The sequence below is a fragment of the Arachis hypogaea genome, chromosome 15 (assembly GCF_003086295.3).
Source record: "Arachis hypogaea cultivar Tifrunner chromosome 15, arahy.Tifrunner.gnm2.J5K5, whole genome shotgun sequence".
NCBI lineage: Eukaryota > Viridiplantae > Streptophyta > Magnoliopsida > Fabales > Fabaceae > Arachis > Arachis hypogaea.
Window position 1 is genome coordinate 92,353,723 of NC_092050.1, and position 22,884 is coordinate 92,376,606.

At 37.0% G+C, this 22,884-nt stretch overlaps 1 protein-coding gene and 1 non-coding gene across 3 annotated transcripts; both read left to right on the plus strand.

The window, feature by feature from the left end:
- Positions 1-13,312: 13,312 nt before the first annotated feature.
- Positions 13,313-13,395, plus strand: TRNAS-UGA (transfer RNA serine (anticodon UGA)). Its single transcript has one exon. It is a non-coding gene; the product is annotated as a tRNA-Ser (tRNA).
- A 1,529-nt stretch (positions 13,396-14,924) lies between these two features.
- LOC112750409 (uncharacterized) lies at positions 14,925-16,849 on the plus strand. 2 transcript variants are annotated; one of them, XM_072216431.1, is made up of 4 exons: positions 14,925-15,056; positions 15,150-15,496; positions 15,636-15,727; positions 16,401-16,849. In XM_072216431.1, the coding sequence occupies exons 2-4, from the start codon at positions 15,154-15,156 to the stop codon at positions 16,683-16,685; spliced, it is 720 nt and encodes a 239-aa protein (XP_072072532.1). In that variant the 5' UTR covers positions 14,925-15,056; positions 15,150-15,153; the 3' UTR covers positions 16,686-16,849. The 2 variants fall into 2 exon arrangements, with proteins under 2 accessions (XP_072072532.1, XP_025654905.1); XM_025799120.3 differs by having other exon boundaries at positions 15,029-15,496.
- The last annotated feature ends 6,035 nt before the right edge of the window (positions 16,850-22,884 follow it).

A 22,884-nucleotide genomic window follows, 5' to 3' on the forward strand; every position in this document is an offset into this window, starting at 1 on the left:
GAACTGGAAACTAAGAAAAACAGTAAAATGGCTAACTAGTTCATCCAGTATGCTTGAAGCCTACATTATGCAGAAAGTGAGAATGTGTTTTATAATGGGATTTTGGTGGAATACCAAACTTAGGATCCTTCATTCTCCCTTAGATTGTTTTGGTGTGCAACACCAAACTTAGCTTCTTGCATTATAGATGAAACTAATTAACCTTTTTATTAAAATGGTTATGAACAGAAAACTACCTCGGGTTGGGTTGCCTCCCAACAAGCGCTCTTTTATTGTCACTAGCTTGACATTCATCATTTTGTGCTTATGGCATTTGAGGCTTCGGTTGCCTCAGGTTTCCTCCTCTTGCTGTGGATTTCCTTCCCTCTGTTTCTCTTTCCATAGCCCTCTTACTTTCCTCCATGACTCCCTTCGCTTTCAGCACAGCATCCTTTCCATGGCTCTTTGGGTTCAGAGTCCCCTCCTTCTCACTCAATTCAGTAAGGTTTTGAACCAGTTGTTCCATCTGCCTTTCAAGTCTTCTGAGTGAAGCCTCCTGGTTCTTGCTTATCATCTCTTGATGTTTCTTTATTTCTTCCCGCTCTATTACCATCATTTCTTGAATTTTTATGGACCGCTCCATCAGCATTTCTAGAATATAGATTCTTTGAAAGGTTGGAAGTGGTTGTGGCTGTGTCAATTGTGGTGGTTGATGAAGGTCATTTTGGGCGAATGGTGGGGTAGGGCGGGGTTGGAAGTGTGTGTGATTGTTGTTGTGGGGGTGTGTTTTAAGTTGGTTTTTGAAGCTGAGATTGTTGCAGTTGAAGTCCCTTGGTTTTTGGTTTTGGTTCTCAACCCCCCTCCCATTAGAATGAGTCCTCCAAGGTGGATTGTACACATCATTCTGAGGCCTGTGTTGGATCATGCTAGTGTGATTGCTTAGAGATTGTAGTTGCTCATTGTTAATGACCCCAAAACTGTGTTCAGCTTGATTACTCCCATATGAGCTTTGAGTCAGGTTGTATGTATGTATTACAACATGTCTCAACTCAGTGATTTTCCTAGCCATCATGTCTAGTTGTTGTAGAGTCTGCTGATGTATCTGCTTGTTTTGGCTTATTACTTCACGAGCACCTTCAATTTCTTTCTCTTGTGTGAATGGATGCACTTCTGCCTCTGGCTTAACAATTCTTTGTGATGGGTTCAATTTGACTAGGAGCCCATTCACCAGTTCTTCCCATCCGATAATGCTTCCTTGTGGAAAAGCTTCAAACCATTGGGCAACATCATTCATGGCTATGGATAGTTGCTTCGAACTATGGGTTACATTATCATCCAAGGTGGGAGTATTACTCTCATGATTGCTAGAATTTGTGGAGTTCCCTTCCATGATCTGCACAGTCACAACCAATTCAAGTGAAGATAGAGCATATTCAGGCCAGAATATGATTGAAGGATCAGTTGACACAAAGTATCAAACAGTTGGCAAACTTGAGAGAGTAATGAACGAAAACCACTCCTCTCGTTTGTTTTTCAAGCCATGAAAATTATATTCAGCAGGATGAGCCAAGGAAATTTCACTCTATTGCTAGAATGAGGGTTCTATTAGCTCAGGCAAAACTTCAAACAGTTAGCGGGTTAGTCAAAAATTAAAGAAAAAGTGCTTGATCTAGATCACCACCTCACTTAATCATTGTCAATCTAATCAATCCCCGGCAACGGCGCCAAAAACTTGATGAGATATTTTGGAGGAAAAATAAATTTCTCCCAAAATACCCAAAACTAACCGGCAAGTGCACCGGGTCGTATCAAGTAATAAAAAAACTCACGGGAGTGAGGTCGATCCCACAGGGATTGAAGGATTGAGCAATTTTAGTTTAGTGGTTGATTTAGTCAAGCGAATCAAGATTTGGTTTATGGTTTTGTGACTTGCAGAATTAAATTGCATTGAAGTAAAGAGAACAAGAAATAAATTGCTGAAACGTAAAGAACAAGAAATTAAATGGCGGAAGCTTAGAGTGCAAGAAATGTAAATTGCGGAATCTTAAAGCGCAAGGAATGTAAATTGCTTGAAATGTAAAGGGGATTTGGATGTGGATTTGCAGAAATTAAACAAGGAAAAATTAAATTGCATTAAACAGAAGAGGGAAAGGGAATTGGGATTGAACCGGATATGAAGCAGAAAAGTAAATGAACATAGAAAGCAGTAAACAGAGAAGTGAAATGGGAAATTCAGATCTCAGGACCCAGAGACTAGAAAATCAAGTCTAGATCTCAATGCCTTCCTAGATCCAACAAGAACAATTGCAAGGAAATTGTAAATGGCAAGGAAAATAGATAAAGAGCAATTAACCGGAAATGAAATTCAATTAGCAGTAAAGAAACAGAGATCCAAGATTGAGATTGAAACAGAATTTCTTCAATTCTCCAATCCAAGATCCAAGACAAGTGCAAATGAAATTGAAAGCAATGAAAACAAAGAAATTAAAGTTCAAAAGCTCTCCGAAAACTATTATGAAAATTCCCAAAGAAAAGCTCCTCGAAGAACTTGAATTCTATCCTATTTATACACTTTCAAAAATGATCTTCAAGCCTTGAGTTGGGCCTTTGCTCTTGGTGGAATTGGGTTGAAAGAGGCCTTGGTTGATTGCTCTTGAAGTTTGGAGAAGAACCGAAGTGAACCAATTGAACCGGTTTTGAGGTTAGCAAAAGTTGGACCAAAAGTTTGAGCCAAAGTTAGGGGTCTAACTTTGGCTCTAACTTTTCATAGCAGCAAACACATTTTTCTGGTATGCACGTTGGTGCCAACGTTAGGGGTCTAACTTTGACCCTAACGTTGGCCTTGCTTTGTATGCTAGTGGCGCCAACGTTAGCCTCCAAGTTAGGGGGCTAACGTTGGCGCAAACGTTGGCCCCTCTCCCTTGTGTTTTCATGTGCCAACGTTAGCCTCCAAGTTAGGGGGCTAACGTTGGCGCAAACGTTGGATGGCCAGGGAGGAATTCATGTGCCAACGTTAGCCTCCAAGTTAGGGGGCTAACGTTGGCGCAAACGTGGGATGGCCAGGGAGGAAATTTCAAGTTCCAACGTTAGCCTCCAAGTTAGGGGGCTAACGTTGGGGCTAACTTCTTGCTTCCTGGTTCAATTTCACTTATTCCATTGTCCTCTCTTCACTCCTAGCCATTCCTCTTTGCTTCAACCTTTCTCCAAGCTTTCTTCACCTATCATTAATCAACCAAACTCATCAAAGCTATGCTCAAAATCATGAGATATTCATTCTTTCATAATATGCAACAAATATAGCATAAAACCTCATGAAATGGCATAAATTCATATATGGTTGGTTCAATCAAGGGAAACATGAAAATCTACTCAATTAGCTTGCTTGTAGCTCAAGAAAGTGCATAATTCTAATGAAAACAAAAAAAAAAGACTAGCTAAAATATGCTAGGATGACTTGTCATCAGTGACGCGGACGCGTGGGAGGCATTTTTTCCACATGATGCGGACGCGTCAGCGACGCGGTCACGTGGATCAATTTGTGCCAAAGGCAGGCCTCCAGCCACGCTTTCGCATAACTCTCTGTTCAATCTTGTTTTCTTCCCAACGCACATATGACGCGGACGCGTCGGCGACGCTGTCGCGTCACGTGCCATGCAAAATTCAGAATGCAGTATGCAGATGCTGATGCAGATGTTATGAATAATTCCAGGTTCAATAAAATAAAATAAAACTAAAAAACAAACAAAACTAAATAAGATTGAAAATGGAACGATCATACCACGGTGGGTTGTCTCCCACCTAGCACTTTTAGTTAAAGTCCTTAAGTTGGACATTTGGTGAGCTCCCTGTTATGGTGGCTTGTGCTTGTATTCATCCAAAAATCTCCACCAATGTTTGGAATTCCAATGGCCTCCGGGATCCCAAACTAGGCGCAAAAAGCCTTCAAGCAGGTTAAAGCAAGTGACAAGGCCCCAAGAGTGTTAATTTCTAGACTGAATTCTGGGGTCCCAAATCTTGCTTTTGCACCCGTCTTGTTGTTGATCATTATGATTCCATCCAGGTAGCAAGCAATCTGAATTCTCACTAAAGCGGCCAAACAACTTTCTAGACCCATTCAGTTGAGCTTTACACCAACCCTTGCATTTAAACTTTGAGCACACAACCATGTTGAACCTTGCTTGACAACTCCAACCACTAACCATCTTCCTCTTACTCTTAATACCACAAAGAGCTCTAAGTTGACCATCCGTCTCCAGTAGCCCATATTCAAGTGGAATTAGAAAGCTAAGGGATATGAATTTTATCCACTTGAATATTGTGAAGGATGATGGCAACTTAGGGGGAGGGGTCTCCAACAACTTTGGCAAGGTAATTGCAGGCCTTACTCCCATGTGTTCTTTCTTGACACCTTCCACCTTTTTGCAAGCTTCTTCAATATCAACCTCTTCTTCTTGGTAGCTTTCTTCCAATTTGATCTCTTCTTCATTGCTTACCAAGGGCATGGGAGGCTGTGCTTCTGCTTCTTTAGTCTCCATCTCTTGATCAACCTCTTCCAAGTCTTCAACCATGATATGCCTTAGAGGTTGTACACCCTCTTCAACATCAAATTCAAACGTCTTGGAAGGAGGTTCTATGATTTGAATTTCCCATGGAGGTTCCGCGTTTCCTAAGTCTTCAATCACTTCCTCTTTTGCAGCTCTTACGGTTTCTTCCACTTGTTCCAATACAAAGGTATGTTCCTCATTGTCCATTGGAGTTTCTAGTGTCTCATTTATGCTACGCTCTTTTATTGATTCTCCACATGTAGCCATGGGAGCACTTTGAGTGTCCGAGTGTTGGGAAGCTAATCGACTTATCGCTTGATTTAGTTGATATAGAGTTGCATGAAATCGATTCGTTGATTCCTTGAGATGATCCCTTGATTCTTGTTCCACTTGGATTGCATGATTAGGATCATATGGCTCTTGGGTAGATGGACATGGACATGGTGTATATGGAGGTGGTGGCTCCTGGGAGTAATTGGGTTGAAATTGGGGTGGTTCTAAATATAGTTCATATGGCTCATAAGGTGGTTGGTATGGTGGATAAGGGTTAGGATCATATGAGAGTGTTTGGTGGTAAGGGGCTTGTGAGTATGGTGGTCCAAAAATGATATTGAGGAGGGGGTTCATAGGCATATAGTGGTGGTTGTTGATAATCAAAAGAGTGCTCACCATAGCCATTGCCTTGATATGCATCACAGAATGGTTGTTGATAGTCCATTGGAGATGGTTGTTGTCATGAGGGTTGATCAAATCCTTGTGGCTCCTCCCATCTTTGATTGTTCCATCCTTGGTGCATGTTCTCATTGTAATCTCCTCTTTCTGCAACATAGTTGTAACTAGACTCATAGCCACAGGGGTGAGAGTTCATAGTAGTAGAAGAAAATAAAAACAAAAACTAACAAAAAGAAAATATTTTGAAAAAGATATGATTTTTGAAAAAAAAAAGATAAGATAAGATTTTGAAAAAGATATGATTTTTGAAAAAAAAAATTGATTTTTGAAATTTAAAACTAAGATAAGATAAGATAAAAAATTTTAAAATAAAAATCTGAAAATTTTTTTTTCGAAAAAATCAATTTAAAAGTAAATATTTACAATAACCAATAATAAGGCACACGTTTGCAATTCCCCGGCAACGGCGCCATTTTGAAGAACGAAACTCTCGCGCGATCTAGAATTTTCTAAAAATAAATTCCCGTTGTAAGTATAGCTTCTAGACCGACAAGAATTCCTTCCTTACAAAAGTTTTGTTTGTCACTTAAGCAAACCCAATAAAATTGATAACTGAGTATTTAAACCTCGGGTCGTCTTCTCAAGGAATTGCAAGGAGGTATGACTTATTATTAGCTATGGAAAAGATAGAATTTTGGGTTTTTAAAAGGTTTGAACAAGTAATTTAATTGACAAGAAAAATAAATTAATAATTAATAAAACTCTTGGCAAGATATGAGAACTGGAATTTCTATCCTAGTTATCCTTATCAATGGTGATGAGAATTGGGTTTTAATCCCACTTAGTTAAGTCAAGTGGACTAATTAATTTCATCCTCAAGTCCTAGTCTTTCCTTTGGAAAGGCTAGAGTTATTGGAACTCAAATTAATCAGCAGCTCCCAATTTCAACCACTACTTTATTTGATAACTCAAGCGTCACCAATTACTTAACCAGAGCCAAAAGGGAGAAAATATCTAAATTAAATTAAAAGCATTCATATAAATAAAGCAAAGCAAAGTCAAATCTGAAATACCTCAATCTATATTAAATAAAACATTCAAATCTAAATACAAAGAATTCATAAGCCAAATTGGTAACATGAGTCAGATACGAATAAAAGCATTAGAATAAATAAAAATATAAAAGGAATATTGAACCTGAGAAGAAGTTGAAATCCTAAATCCTAATATAAATCCTAATCCTAATCCTAAGAGAGAGGAAAGAACCTCTCTCTCTAAAAACTACATCTAAATTATGAAAAGTGAATAATAATGGAAGACCTCCTCCATTCCTCCACTTTGCAGCCTTTAATCTGTGTTTTCTAGACCTGAAACTGTGCCGGAAATAGCCCAGAAATCGCTGATTGCGAAATCTGCCACGCTGATTTTCGTCACTGCGACGTGTCCGCGTGGAGCACGCCTTCGCGTCGCCTAGCTGTACGGACACTATGGCAAATTATACATCAAATTGAAGCCCCAGATGTTAGCTTTCCAACGCAACTGGAACCGCATCATTTGGACCTCTGTAGTTCATGTTATGACCGTTTTAGTGCGAGAAGGTCAGGCTGACAGCTTTGCAGTTCCTACAATTTCTTGTATTCCTTCCACTTTTGCATGCTTCCTTTCCATCCTCTGAGTCATTCCTGCCCTGTAATGAAGGCATCGAATGGTAATAAGAGAAGATTAATATTAGGTAATTTAAAGCCAAAGAAGCATGTTTTCAATCATAGCACAAATTCAGGAAGGAAATTGTAAAACTATGCATTTTGTATGGATAAGTGTATGAAAGATTGAAAAAATCCACTCAATTGAGTATAAGATAAACCATAAAATAGTGTTTTATCACTCAATTCCTATGATCCCTCTCTCAAGTTTTCATAGGATTCAAATGAGATTTAAACTATCTCTCAATTGATTTGAATCCTTGGAATGAAGAACGAATATTCTTTCTAAGGAAGCAAATGAAAGATGAATTGAAGATAAAAAGTAAATCACAATTAATCCATTAAATTCAATAGAGCTTCTTCCTCAATGAAAAGGGAATAAGCCACTCATGTCTTACAAAGTGTGAAAGAATAGAGGGAAGAAGAGTGGGAGAAGAGAGCTTAGAGAGCTAGATGCCGCAAGGTGTCTCCTTCATCCTCTATTTATAACATATCTAAATTACAAATTCAAATGAAATGCAAATTACATTAAATTCAAGATTAAATTGAAATTGAATTCTTGGGCTTGATCCATGATAAACCCCATTTTTAGGGTTTATCTTGTGTTGAATTTAGAGGGTTTTGTCAACTTTTCTCCCATTTGTTCACTAAAATAGCATGGTTTTATAAATTCTCCTTTAATTGTGCTTAAGAGTGAAAACATGCTTTTTAGGTCTTAAAATAGCTAAATTTAATTCACCTTGATTCTATTAGATGCCTTGATATGTTTGTTAAGTGATTTCATATTTAGGAGGCAAAGATTGGATTGAGGGAATGAAGAAAAAGCATGAAGAAATGGAGAACTCATGAAGAAATGAAGGAATCGCAAAGTTGTCAATCCTGACCTCTTCGCACTTAATCGATCATAACTTGAGCTACAGAGGTTCAAATGACACGGTTTCAGTTGCGTTGGAAAGCTACTATCCGAGGCTTCAAAATGATATAAGATTTGACATAGTTTCTTAGCGTTTAGGAACTCGTACGCGTGATGTATGCGTACGCATCAGTGATGATAGCACGTGACTCACTAAAGGCAACTCGTGGCCAGCAATTTTTGAAGTATTTTGGGCCCAATCCAACTCATTTTTGATGCTATTTAACCCAAGAATTGAAGAGGGATGAACCAATTAGTGACCAATTAGTTTAGTTTTGGAAGAAAAGTTAGTTTATAGAGAGAGAAGCTCTCACTTCTCTCTAGAATTAGGATTAGGTTAGATCTAGATTAGATATTCTTAGATCTAGGTTAATTTCATGCTTTGATTTACTTTTTCTTTGCAATTTCTTCTTCTTCTACCTCTCCTCTCTCTAGTTTAGCATTTTATTCTTGTAATTCTCTACTTTTATGTTGATGCACTTTTGTTCTTCCATTTTCCTTTAATGCAATTTATGATTCATGTTCCTTTATTGTTGAATTGCTTTGTTGTTGTTTAATTTCTGCAATTAGTAGTTGTAGATTTATAATTCTTGTAATTTGATTTTACTTTCCTTTTATGCATCCCAAGTGTTTGACAAAATGTTTGGTTGGATTATAGAGTAGGTTTTTCTCCTCTTGGCCTTGGTAGAGTAATTAGTGACTCTTGAGTTATCTAATTTCTTTGTTGATTGATAATTAGAAGTTGCTAATTGACTTGAATGCCACTAAAGCTAGTCTTTCATCATGATTAGGCTAGGACTTGTGGAATCAAGTTAATCCATCCACCTGACTTTCTTTCATAGTTAGAGGTTAACTAAGTGGGAGCAATAGACAATTCTCATCACAATTGATAAGGATAGCTAGGATAGGACTTCTAGTTCTCATACCTTGCCAAGAGCTCTTGTTAGTGTTAGTTTATTTTATTGCAATTTATATTTCTTGTCTCTTAACTCAAAAACTCCAAAACATACTTCATAGCCAATAACAAGAACACTTTATTGCAATTCCTAGGGAGAATGACCCGAGGTTTGAAAACTTCGGTTATTAATTTTAGGGGTTTGTTACTTGTGATAAACAAATTTTTGTATGAAAGGATTATTGTTGGTTTAGAAACTATACTTACAACGAGAATTCACTTGTGAAATTCTAAACCACGCAAAAATTCATTCATCAATCCACTCTTTTGATCCTTGGATAATTAAGGAATGAATGAGGGAAAATTGAAGCCTGGGAGATTGGATGTGGAATGGCACACTTTGCTTCTCAAAATCTAGCCCAAATTGGCCTCTGCTTGCTTGTCCTAGCACGCCAAGTGATTAACATGGGACGCCTGCAACATTGCTTCAATTCATGTGCCAAATTATGCTTCTGTTTTGCTTCGGCATGGGATGTCACAAAACTGGCGTGGAATGCCAGTACCTCCACGTTGGACCGCATAGCTTCCAGGCCCAAATGTGTTGATTTTGGTCTTTGGAAAAAGAGTGTCCTTGGCTTTCAAAGCATGTCCTTCCCTCTAAAGCATGTCCTTAGCTTCCTCCTTTGTTCTTTTGATCCTTGTTTCATTTTCTACACTTATCAAAGCACAAAACAACTTCAAAGAGCATTGATCAAGGCACCAAAAGTCTCAATTAAAGCATGGAAAGTCTCTATCTTGAATTTAAGGAAAAAAATGATAAGAACATAGATTAAAAGCATAAAATTCCTAATAAAAACACTAAATCACTACCACTATTTAAAGAAATAATAACTGAAAGCTAATAAAGATGCGCATGCATCATGGATCTGTGGTGCCATCATATATGTCCATGTTGGTACTTTTAAAATTTCTGGAAACTTTAGCTAGCATGATCTCCTAAGAGAAGGAGTCATCATTTCCCAAGAAGAGCAGATCTCTTTCTTCTCGACTTCCTTTACCTTTCAAGTCAGTCTCTAGTTTTCTTAGTTTATCTCCCACCTTTCTACCGTTAAGCATTTTCCTCCGATGTTATCGTTTGAATTCTCTTTGTCGCTCCAACTCGATCTTTTACTGCTCAAGTCTCCCTTGATGACCATGAACGAGTGCCATGATCTCAGCTACATTCTTGTCTTCCGATCCTTTTCGAAATATGAATCTGGGAGCTTCCTCTTCGTCCTGCATGCTCCCCTTTGTTTCTTTCAGAATCGCGATGGATAGAATGTGCTCGGTCACCATTGCGATGAAATCCAGTCATGGATCCTAAATTAGATGCAGTGCGTCCATTTTACTGTGGGTCCTTGCCATTATCGAAAGTTTAACTCCAAGTTCTTGACAACGGCGCCAATGTTACGAGGCATACCTGAAATGAATTATTGGTGTTTTAGACTTTGGAAAAGAGGTCAGAAATGTGATGAGGTTGTTATGGTGTGGCTTCGTGTTAACTCCAAATAGTGATGGGAGTACCTACAAGGGACTCTGATACTTAAGTTAGCAAGAATTTTAGATAAGTGAATTAGGATTAAGAAGTACCTGAATTTGATGAGGTGTTATAGAGGTGAATGCTGATTTGTTTACTACTTCTGAATCTTTTCTCTTGTAGTAGTGGGTAGTTTCTTTCTCAATATTTGAAAAGTAATTCTATGTAAAAGTAGTTGCCTGATCTGTGTATAACATCTGAAATAGTGGGGTGACCATATTATTTCTTGCCCAGGTTGGGTTGGGCAGAGTCATGGTACCCGTGCCCCAAATAGATCGGATAGGTTAATCCATATGGCATTTTGAAATTATCTTGGATCTAGGTAGTTTTCTGTGGGTCTAACTAAGTTTTCGGCCATGGCTTTAGTTTTTTTTACCATAGTATGAACAACTTTTAAATTTCTAAATCAAAGTAGTCTCAACAGTTAAATAATCGGTTTAGTTTTCAATACTTTTGTTTTAATTATTAACAGCAGCAAATATTTCATTTTTAATTGATCTCTGGTCGTTTATGTTTAGCATAAAAGCTAACCAGATGGAATTATTAGACAAATTTTATGTTGAACATTTGTTGGATGTGACTCCATAACTAGAATCATAATTAGACACTACACCAAAATTATAGTTGAGATTCTATATATTAGCAGGTTCAATAACTTCACCACCTAATGACTTTAATTACCATTCTAATCAAGGTGAGTCAGCATGTTTACGATTATGGGAGAATCCATTTTTTGCCTTCAAATCAGTCAGATGTTTCTTTCTTTTCGTTGGAGAGTCAAACTTTAAGTTAGCCTGTAGTTATCACGTTCTTCCTTTTGTTTCTTTGTGTTTGTGTTTAAGGAGACAGGCTAAGTATTATTACAAGACTTAAACGGCATATTTACGAGAACAAATATGCTAAATTATTCTTATTAATTACTTGTAAAAATTGATAAATCCAAAATGAAACATCTAAACTATTGAAGTGTGTGTGTTTGGATCAAAGATACCATTAAAAAAATTATATCTCTTATATCTTTTCATAAAAAGTAATTTAATTTCTATCGATCTAATCGTTAAATTACAAGAATTTATCGTGAAAATTGTTTGTACTAAACTTGTAAAATCTGAAGATCAATAGAGCTATAGTCTAACACCTCATATTGATATCAACGTTCGTTCTAAATTTTTATATACCTTTAATTTTTATCTAATTAATAAACGGTATATCATATATATGATTTTGAATTGACATGCATGAAATTTTATAGTCATGATCTATAATATATTAGCTTTAAATTCAAACGTGAATTTTATAAAAAAAAAATATTCCGATAAAAGACTTTTTAATGGTCTAAGATTTTGTTTAACTTTACATATAGATGATATTTAATTATTATATATAAATAAGCTTCAGTATTGAAAATAGAGAAATACTTAAGTTGTGAGCTGTGACACGTTAGACATATGGAATCACCCTTGGCAGTGCTTAAGCTATGTGGGAAAATATGAAGATGATCAAATGTAAGCGAAGGGTATCATCATTTGAAGCACATATATAAAGGTACTAAAATGGATATTATTGTCATTTTGGTTTATATATGAAATGTCATTCTCAATACATGTCACCCTTATACATGTAAATTATCCTCTATGACATGGCACATATTAATTAGATGTTTAGTTTTAGTTTAAGTTAATTTAACCCAACAAGAGTTAACATCTTAACTAAAGTAGGACCATTTTATAATTAAATATTTTTTTAAGATGAATGATTAGATAATTTTTGTAAATATTAAAAAATAAATTTATATGTTTTTATATTTTATAAAAAAATAAATCCTAAATTTATATGTTTGCATCTTTAAGACAAGGGGCAGCCCAACCAGCCTTTTTCGTGAAAAATGAGAAAATAAACTGAGAAATTTAATTGAAATTGTACTTATGTTTCTTATAAACGATCAATATTGGGGACAATTACAATCACTTCTAACTTCGATATATGTGACAAAAATTAGTGAACATCTGCCTCACTTTCTTTTCTTCCTTTCCTCTCTTTTTTTATACCAGAGAATGAACAGCGGATGGATGAAAGCACTGTATCAAATATGTGCACAGCGGCGGCGCTGCTTGTGACGACAGCAGCGACGATGTTTTGGAGGTCGATGATGGTACGACAAACGGAGAGAACGGGACATTCAGTGAGGCGGTTATACTCAAGTGGCACGACGACGGCGATGGAATGGAAGAGGAGCTACAGAAAAATTAGGGTTCATAATTTGGGGAAGAAGCAAAGATTCAGTTTTTAGTATTTTAGTAAATTATACAATTATCCATTTGGGTTATAATTTAATTTCAAAATAATTTAACCATAGTTAACATAACAACTAATTAAAGAGTGACATGTCATAGAGGGTAATTTACATGTTATTATAGGAAGGATAGAATAGAATTTACCATATATATATATATATATATATATATATATATATATATGAGTCATGAGTGTGACACCTTTAATATGTTGAATGAATAGTGCCAGCTATAGTCGAGAGATAGAGGACTTTGTTTTTGTAGATGCCACAGAATCTTTGAAACAAAAGCCTTTGACATTATTTTAACTTTGCAAATTTACATTATGAGGCCCCAACCTTTATCTAATTAATCATTTTGGACTTCTTTTTCCATATGGGGAACATCATTGTATTGATAAGTTAAATTTCAATTAGTGCCATTAAAATGATGAACCATTGTTGCGTAGGAAGAAAGTCATCTAATACAATAGGAATTGGTAACGGCGAAGCCATCATATATAGTTCTTGATTCCAGCAATTTACAACAATGTTTTGTGAGAAGAAGAAATTCTCCAGCAACAAATGTGGCACATAATATCTTTTAGCCTTTGAGGACATTCTTTTTGTTAATTACTTATTTTATTTGGATGATAAGGGCATAATGTGAAATTAGAAGAGAACAACCCAGACTGAAGCATCCAGTAAATAATTGGGCTTGTAGAATGAGTTAGTTAAGTTAGACGTAAATTATCATCGTCGATATGTCCGAGTGGTTAAGGAGACAGACTTGAAATCTGTTGGGTTTCGCCCGCGCAGGTTCGAACCTTGCTGTCCGCCAAAAAAAAAATTAGACGTAAATTCAACCATATTATTGACCAACTTGGGTTGTTCGACTAGACTCGTTCGGTTAAATAAGGGTTAGGGATTTGAATCCTTTCTTATGTGTACAACAATCTATTGGTCAATGATAGACCTTTAAATAAAGTTTAGATTTGTTATGAATTAGTTCTTAACCTGTCGAGTTGAAAAATATTATGAGAAAAAAAATCAACCTGATTATTTTATTTAGCCATCTTTTACAATCAAACTAATTTTGGAAATAACATCATATCTAAATAAGTTAAAATTTAAGTGGCCAAAAAATTTTTGGATCACATAGCAAGTTTTCAGGTCTAGTCATGAACGCTTCTAACATTATAACGAATTGCATAATTATAATATCTTTAAATAATAAATTTTACTTATTACACTCCTTGAACTTTGATGAAATTACAATTCACACCAAACTTATTAAAATATTGCACTCTAGCTATGCTACATACACAAACAATTCTTAACAACTATTATCTTTTTTTCTTTGCCCTGTTTTCTCCATGTATTTTTAAGTTGTCGTTTACAACTTTTCTAATTATTTTTATAAAACTATTTAGTAAATATTAAGATATAATTAAAGTTTGTGTAAAGAAATTGTATCAAAATTATTTTTCTGTACTAAAAAATTGCAGTCCACGAAATTTTGTAGTAAAATTCAAATTGAAATAAGCATAAAAAATTATGCAAAACAAACTAAACGTAAAAAAAAATGTTAAAGTTATTTGTTGTATGTTTGACTTTGTAACAAAAAAAAAAATGGGTGGAGTGCAAATTATTCTAATAAATTCATTATGCAATGCAATTTTGATAAATCTGAAGTGTACAAGTGTAATTTACTATATTTTAAAACTGTAAAGCATATCCTTGTCTTCAGGTTGACGCTAGTAAACTACAAATAAATATATATTTGTTTGTTTATTGATTAACACTTGAAATGCTTTGTGGTTGCATTGTTAAACTAACAAGCCTTCACTAGCATAAAGGAAAAAACTAACAAAAGGGAGAAAAGCAAAAATAAAGCTAAAAGGAAGCATCCCCTGCAATGATATGAATGGAAGCTTTACAAATTGGAAAATCAATCACAGCAGAAGCCTCTCTATTGAGTTGTTAGAATGAGAAATAAAGTGCCCTAATAATAAGATTGGTTATTTAACCATGTCTAAAGGGTCATATATATCCAATCAACTTGAGTTGTAGAAGTGGTTAGATTATATGTACATGTTGGAGGTTAGAATCCCATCTTTTACATGCAGCAACTTATTGGTCAACAATAAATCATTAAATGGAGTTTTCATCCACCACAAATTAGTACTTGATTTGCTAGGGGATACCGTCTGAAAAAAAGGAATTATATATATATAAAAGATAAATAAATAAGCTGGTCCGAGAAGCTAAGGAGAGAAGGGCCTACACCTTGATGACAATCACGTTCACATGGAACAAATCAAGGACCCCCAACAAAAAGATTGAAAAAAAAATAAAAAGGAATCAACCAAGAGCTAGAAAATGGTGATTAGAAGAAAAAGAAAAAAAAAAGTGAAAGAGAAATTAAAGGCAAAGAGAGAAATGAAACTATGTCCCAGCAGGGCAAATAAACATTCATTTTAGCAAATACTTCTCATCAATGTATTATTATTGTTTGCTTAGCTTGCTCTTGCTTTTGCTATTCTATCTCTTTATAATAATAATTGGTGCCTTCTCTTAACTCTGTTTCAATAGACAAATGGGAAAGAGAGGAACAAGGTTACCAGGCTTTTGCCTGAACAGAATTAGGCCTCATGCTCGAATGCGATCACCCCCGATAATACAAGAAGCCAAGAAGAACGATGACTCGAGTGCCACAAAAACCGGTGATCAGAATACAAAGAATGAGAATTCTAGCGGCAGTTGTGAGGAGACACCAAAGGAAGAAGCGAAAGCCGGGGTTGTAATTGGTCGGAAGATTATGATTGTGGTTGATTCTAGCCTTGAAGCTAAAGGTGCTGTCCAATGGGCTCTAACTCACACGGTTCAGAACCAGGACAAAATTATTCTTCTTCATGTGATCAAGCCTTCTAATAAACAAGGTGCAAACACAATTGATTATATCGTACCATTGTCTTGTGTTTTGTGTTTGTTACTTTGTTAAGTTTGATTTAATTTTGCTATTTTGATCGAAATGACCTAAGTATGGTAGTGAATTGACTCATGCAAAAATTGTGGCAGCCACTGAAGTAGAATCCAGCAAGGAGAGAGCTCCAAGGGCTTATGAACTTGCTTGTTCTTTTAAGAGCATGTGCAATGTGAAGAGGCCGGAGGTGAGTTCATCAGTTAACTTGTTTTTTACGAGACTCTAATTGATAACAGGAATATATATATTTAAACATTTCGATTTGTAAAGGAGACTATTTTTATTAGAGAATGAAATTATAGACACTTTTGTCTTTTTCTTTCAATATCTACTTGTATTTCTATTTGAAAATAATTAAAAAAATCTAGACACTTGTATATTTCATTCCCTTACCTCTGACATTTAAAATTTTATTCACAGAATCAGAAATACATTCAATACCGTCGAACATTACCGACGAATTTTTTGTTATACTGTTACCTTTAGATTTGGGGTGAAAAATCCAGAAATTAGATACAATTAATAAAGTACGATTAATTTAGGTAACATTGAATTTCTTGTTCGAAGTACAAATCAAGATTACACACTTTCTATGATGATGCTGGAAAACAATTAATGTTAATCATTAAGGCATGCGTTTATACCAAAGTAAAGTCCAATTGGTGACATTGACATAATATGATTTATACAAAAAACAACATAAAAAAATCATGTGAGTGACATTATAAAAAATAGGAGTAACATACAAATATTATCCGTAGAAAAATGTTACTTGTACACTAATATCTTCTCCGGCAACAAAAGAGGTATCTTGAATATAACTAGCCTAAGGATTTGGAATGAATGGAATGTTAGTGCAGGTAGAAACAGAGATTGCAGTAGTAGAAGGGAAAGAGAAGGGGGCGAAAATAGTGGAGGAAGCGAAGAAAGAAGGGGTGGGGCTTCTAGTATTGGGGCAGAAGAAGAGGTCCACAACGTGGAGACTAGTGATGATGTGGGCAGGGCAGAGAGTGAACGGTGGGGTGGTGGATTACTGCATTCAGAATGCACATTGCATGGCCATTGCTGTCCGCAGAAAAAGCAGTAAGATTGGTGGCTACATGATTACCACTAAGCGCCACAAGGATTTCTGGCTCTTAGCTTAGTAATTATATGAACATATGCATGCACGTGCTCACCTTCTTCTAAGAGTGTACAATACATCATTTTAAAAGAAGAAAAAGTGCTAATGTCTACATACATATTGTGTTTGTCTCTGTACATGTTAAAAGTGATGTGTAATGAGAAATGCAAAAAAGAGATTGTTCTATCTTTATCTTTTTTCTAATTGTCTAGAATAAATAATTATCGACATCATTAAATCTTTTGATAATTAATTGGTGAAAACTCATAGTTGTGTTCATGTGAAGTTGATAGTTAAAAGATGTTAGATGACAATTTAGTCAAACCTGTCAAATCATTTAACGGATTTTAACTATCAACTTCACATAAAGATAACTGCATTTGAGTTTTACCTAATTAATTTTACTACACTATCAGTGTAGAGCAGTTTTACACATACATGTTTCTAATTATATAAACACTACATCAGTAAAAATAATTACCTTTTATATTTTCATGTGAATGGTCATCCAAAAGAGCGTATGTGAGTGTACACTGTGTAAAATATTTTACGCAGTTAAGTATATCAAACTAACTTAGTCGAATCTTCATGACTCAAAAACGTTATTATGCTAAAGTTAGGTCGTTTCCCGGAAGCAACGCGCTGTATGGCTCGCGTACAATGTGAAATGAGTAAGAGCCGCTGCATCAGTGCTCAGATGTAGTATTAAATAAGCAAGGGTTCCCACATTTTCGTGAACGGACAATAGTGAATAAGCTAGTTCACAAAGAAAAAGGTAAAGGTAAAGGTTGGAGCGACAGAAGGTTGAGATTTGGGACATGAAACATAGGCACTCTAATAGAAAAATTCATGGAGGTGGTGGATACCATGACAAGAAGGAAGATTAACATCATGTGCCTTGGTGCACGAAATTGTGATCTCAGGCAACGGCGCCAGAAACTCTGTACACACGTCTTAATAAATCGTTTTTCATTTACAACTTCGATACAACTAACCAGCAAGTGCACTGGGTCGTCCAAGTAATAAACCTTACGTGAGTAAGGGTCGATCCCACGGAGATTGTTGGTATGAAGCAAGCTATGGTCACCTTGTAAATCTCAGTCAGGCGGATATAAAATAGTTATGGATTTTTCGAACATAAATAATAAATAGATAGAAAATAAGGATAAAAACACTTATGTATATCATTGGTGAGAATTTCAGATAAGTGTATAGAGATGCTTTCGTTCCTCTGAACATCTGCTTTCCTACTGTCTTCATCCAATCAGTCTTACTCCTTTCCATGGCTGGCTTTATGTAAGGACATCACCGTTGTCAATGGCTACTTTTAATCCTCTCTTGAAAATGGTCCGATGCACTGTCACTGCATGGCTAATCGTCTGGAGGCATCACCCTTGTCAATGGCTGCATCCTATCCTCTTGTGAAAATGGTCCAATGCGCTGTCACAGCACGGCTAATCATCTGAGGTTCTCGATCATACTGGAATAGGATTCACCTTCCTTTTGCGTCTGTCACTACGCCCAGCACTCGCGAGTTTGAAGTTCGTCACAATCATTCAATCCCAGAATCCTACTCGGAATACCACAGACAAGGTTTAGACTTTCCAGACTCTCATGAATGCCGCCATCAATCTAGCTTATACCACGAAGATTCTGATTAAGAGATCTAAGAGATACTCATTCAATCTAAGGTAGAACGGAAGTGGTTGTCAGGAACGCGTTCATAGGGAATGATGATGATTGTCACGTTCATCACATTCAGGTTGAAGTGCGAATGAATATCTTAGAAGCGGAATAAGCTGAATTGAATAGAAAAACAGTAGTACTTTGCATTAATTTTTGAGGAACAGCAGAGCTCCACACCTTAATCTATGGAGTGCAGAAACTCTACCGTATGAAAATACATAAGTGAAAGGTTCAGGCATGGCCGAATGGCCAGCCCCCAAAACGTGATCACAGGATCAAAAATACAATCCAGGATGATCCAAAGATCTAATACAATAGTAAGAAGTCCTATTTATAATAAACTAGCTACTAGGGTTTACAGAAGTAAGTAATTGATGCATAAATCCACTTCCGGGGCCCACTTGGTGTGTGCTTGGGCTGAGCTTGAATGTTACACGTGCAGAGGCTCTTTCTGGAGTTGACGCCAGTTTGTAACGTATTTCTGGCGTTCAACTCTGGCTTGTGACGTGTTTCTGGCGTTTAACTCCAGACAGCAGCGTAGAATTGGCGTTCAACGCCCTTTTACGTCATCTAAACTCGGCCAAAGTATGGACTATTATACAGTGCTGGAAAGCCCTGGATGTCTAATTTCCAACGCAATTGGAAGCGCACCATTTTGAGTTCTGTAGCTCCAAAAAATCCACTTTGAGTGCAGGGAGGTCAGAATCCAACAGCATCAGCAGTCCTTCTTCAACTTCTGAATCTGATTTTTGCTCAAGTCCCTCAATTTCAGCCAGAAAATACCTGAAATCACAGAAAAATACACAAACTCATAGTAAAGTCCAAAAAATGTGAATTTAGCATAAAAACTAATAAAAACATCCCTAAAAGTAACCAGATTCTACTAAAAACATACTAAAAATAGTGCCAAAAAGCGTATAAATTGTTGCTTGTCCCCAAGCAACTGAAAATCAAATAGGATAAAAAGAAGAGAAGATACTATAAATTCCAAACTATCAATGAAACATAGCTCCAATCAGATGAGCGGGACTTGTAGCTTTTTGCCTCTTGAATAGTTTTGGCATCTCACTTTATCCATTAAGGTTCAGAATGATTGGCATCTATAGGATCTCAGAGTTCAGATAGTGTTATTGATTCTCCTAGTTCAGTATGATGATTCTTGAACACAGCTATTTTATGAGTCTTGGCCGTGGCCCTAAGCACTTTGTTTTCCAGTATTACCACCGGATACATAAATGCCATAGACACATAATTGGGTGAACCTTTTCAGATTGTGACTCAGCTTTGCTAAAGTCCCCAATTAGAGGTGTCCAGGGTTCTTAAGCACACTCTTTTTTTGCTTTGGACCTTGACTTTAACCGCTCAGTCTCAAGTTTTCACTTGACACCTTCACGCCACAAGCACATGGTTAGGGACAGCTTGGTTTAGCCGCTTAGGCCAGGATTTTATTCCTTTAGGCCCTCCTATCCACTGATGCTCAAAGCCTTGGGATCCTTTTTATTTACCCTTGCCTTTTGGTTTTAAGGGTTATTGGCTTTTTGCTCTTGCCTCTTGGTTTTAAGAGCTTTTGGCTTTTTCTGCTTGCTTTTTCTCTTTTTTTTTCTTTCTATTTTTTTGCTATTTTTTTTTCTGCAAGCTTTGTTCTTTGCTGCTTTTTCTTGCTTCAAGAATCATTTTTATGATTTTTCAGATTATCAAATAACATGTCTTCTTATCATCATTCTTTCAAGAGCCAACATATTTAACATTCTTAAACAACAACATCAAAAGACATATGCACTGTTCAAGCATTCATTCAGAAAACAAGAAGCATTGTCACCACATCAATATAATTAAACTAAGTTCAAGGATAAATTCGAAACTCATGTACTTCTTGTTCTTTTGAATTAAAACAGTTTTCATTTAAGAGAGGTGATGGATTCATAGGACATTCATAACTTTAAGACATAGTTACTAAATACTAATGATCATGTAATGAAGACACAAACATGGATAAGCACTTAACATAGAGAAAACAAAAAACAGAGAATGTAAGAACAAGGAATGAATCCACCTTAGTGATGGTGGCGTTTCCTTCTTGAGGAACCAATGATGTCCTTGAGCTCTTCTATGTCTCTTCCTTGTCTTTGTTGCTCCTCCCTCATTGCTTTTTGATCTTCTCTTATTTCATGAAGGATGATGGAGTGCTCTTGATGTTCCACCCTTAATTGTCCCATGTTGGAACTTAATTCTCCTAGGGAGGTGTTGATTTGCTCCCAATAGTTTTGTGGAGGAAAATGCATTTGAGGCATCTCCGGAATCTCATAGTGATGAGCTTCATGCGTCTCTTGAGATCTATGAATGGGCTCTCTTGCTTGCTCCATCCTTTTCTTAGTGATGGGCTTCTCTTCCTCAATGGGAATGTCTCCTTCTATGAAAGCTCCAACTGAGTAACATAGATGGCAAATAAGATAAGGGAAAGCTAGCCTTGCCCCAAGAGAGGGCTTTTCGGCTATTTTGTAGAAGTCAAGAGAGATGACTTCATGAACTTCTAATTCCTCACCAGTCATGATGCTATGAATCATGATGGCCCGATCCACAGTAACTTCGGATCGGTTGCTAGTGGGGATGATGGAGCATTGGATGAACTCTAACCATCCTCTAGCCACAGGCTTGAGGTCCAATCTTCTTAGTTGAACCGGCTTGCCTTTGGAGTCAATCTTCCATTGAGCTCCTTCCACACATATGTCCATGAGGACTTGGTCCAACCTTTGATTAAAGTTGACCCTTCTAGTGTAGGGGCGTGCATCTCCTTGTATCATAGGCAAGTTAAATGCCAATCTCACATTCTCCAGACTAAAATCTAAGTATTTCCCCCGAACCATTGTAATATAATTCTTTGGGTTTGGGTTCTTACTTTGATCATGGTTCCTAGTGATCCATGCATTGGCATAGAACTCTTGAACCATCAGGATGCCGACTTGTTGGATGGAGTTTGTTAGAACTTCCCAACCTCTTCTTTGGATTTCATGTCGGATCTCCGGATACTCATTCTTCTTGAGCTTGAAAGGGACCTCGGGGATCACCTTCTTTTTGGCCACAACATCATAGAAGTGGTCTTGATGAGCTTTGGAGATGAATCTTTCCATCTCTCATGACTCAGAGGTGGAAGCTTTTGTCTTCCCTTTCCCTTTTCTAGAGGATTCTCTGGTCTTGGGTGCCATCAATGGTAATGGAAAAACAAAAAGCTTATGCTTTTACCACACCAAACTTAGAATTTTGCTCGCCCTCGAGCAAGAGAAGAAAGAATAGATGAAGAAGAAGAAGAAATGGAGGAGAGGGAGAGAGAGATGTGTTTCGGTCAAGAAGGGGAAGAGAGGGTTGTGTTGTGTGAAAATGAGGAAGAATGGAGGGCTATATATAGGGAATGGAGGGGGTTAAGGTTCGGCCATATAGGGTGGGTTTAGATGGGAAATTGATTTTGAATTTTGAAGGTAGGTGGGGTTTATGAGGTAGGTTTATGGGGAAGAGTGGATGGATGTGAGTGGTGAAGTGGTGATAGGGAAGAGAGATTGAGGTGATTGGTGAAGAGTTTTGGGGAAGAGTGTTTATGAGATTGTGTGAAAGAGGGGTGAGAAGAAGTGAGTGGAGGTAGGTGGGGATCCTGTGGGGTCCACAGATCCTGAGGTGATCCTGTGGGGTCCACAGATCCTGAGGTGTTCAAGGATTTACAACCTTGCACCAAATTGGGCATGCAAAATGCCCTTGCACACAACTCTGGCGTTCAGCGCCAGATTGGTGCTTGTTCTGGGCGTTGAACGCCCATTTGTTGCCCATTTCTAGCGTTGAACGCCAGAACCATGCTTGCTCTGGGCGTTCAGCACCAGCTCTTCTCCAGGGTGCAATTCTGGCGTTCAAATGCCCAGATGCTGCCCATTTTGGGCGTTCAGCGCCAGAACCATGCTCTGTTCTGGCGTTGAACGCCAGCCAGATGCTCCTTACTGGCGTTCAAACGCCAGTGAGATCCTCCTCCAGGGTGTGATTTTTCTTCTGCTGTTTTTGATTCCGTTTTCAATTTTTATATTTATTTTGTGACTCCACATGATCATGAACCTAATAAAACATGAAAGAAAAATAAAATTAGATTTAGATAAATAAAAATTGGGTTGCCTCCCAACAAGCGCTTCTTTAATGTCAATAACTTGACAGTGGGCTTTCATGGAGCCTCACAGATGTTCAGAGCATTGTTGAGACTCTCCAACACCAAACTTAGAGTTTGGATATGGGAGTTCAACACCAAACTTAGAGTTTGACTGTGGGGGCTTTGGTTGACTCTGCAGTGAGAGAAGCTTTTTATGCTTCCTCTCCATGGGTACAGAGAGAGATCCTTGAGTTTTAAACACAAGGTTGTCCTTATTTAATTGAAGGATCAATTCTCCTCTGTCCACATCAATTACAGCTCTTGCTGTGGCTAGGAAGGGTCTTCCAAGAATGATGGATTCATCCTCATCCTCCCCAGTATCCAGGATTATGAAATCAGCAGGGATGTAAATGTC

Excerpts from the sequence above, each read along its gene's own strand:
- LOC112750409 (XM_072216431.1), top strand. The coding sequence starts at position 15,154 with ATGGGAAAGAGAGGAACAAGGTTACCAGGCTTTTGCCTGAACAGAATT. Across the intron at positions 15,497-15,635 it reads CAAGCCTTCTAATAAACAAG|CCACTGAAGTAGAATCCAGC; the intron begins GTGCAAACACAA and ends AAATTGTGGCAG. Across the intron at positions 15,728-16,400 it reads GCAATGTGAAGAGGCCGGAG|GTAGAAACAGAGATTGCAGT; the intron begins GTGAGTTCATCA and ends ATGTTAGTGCAG.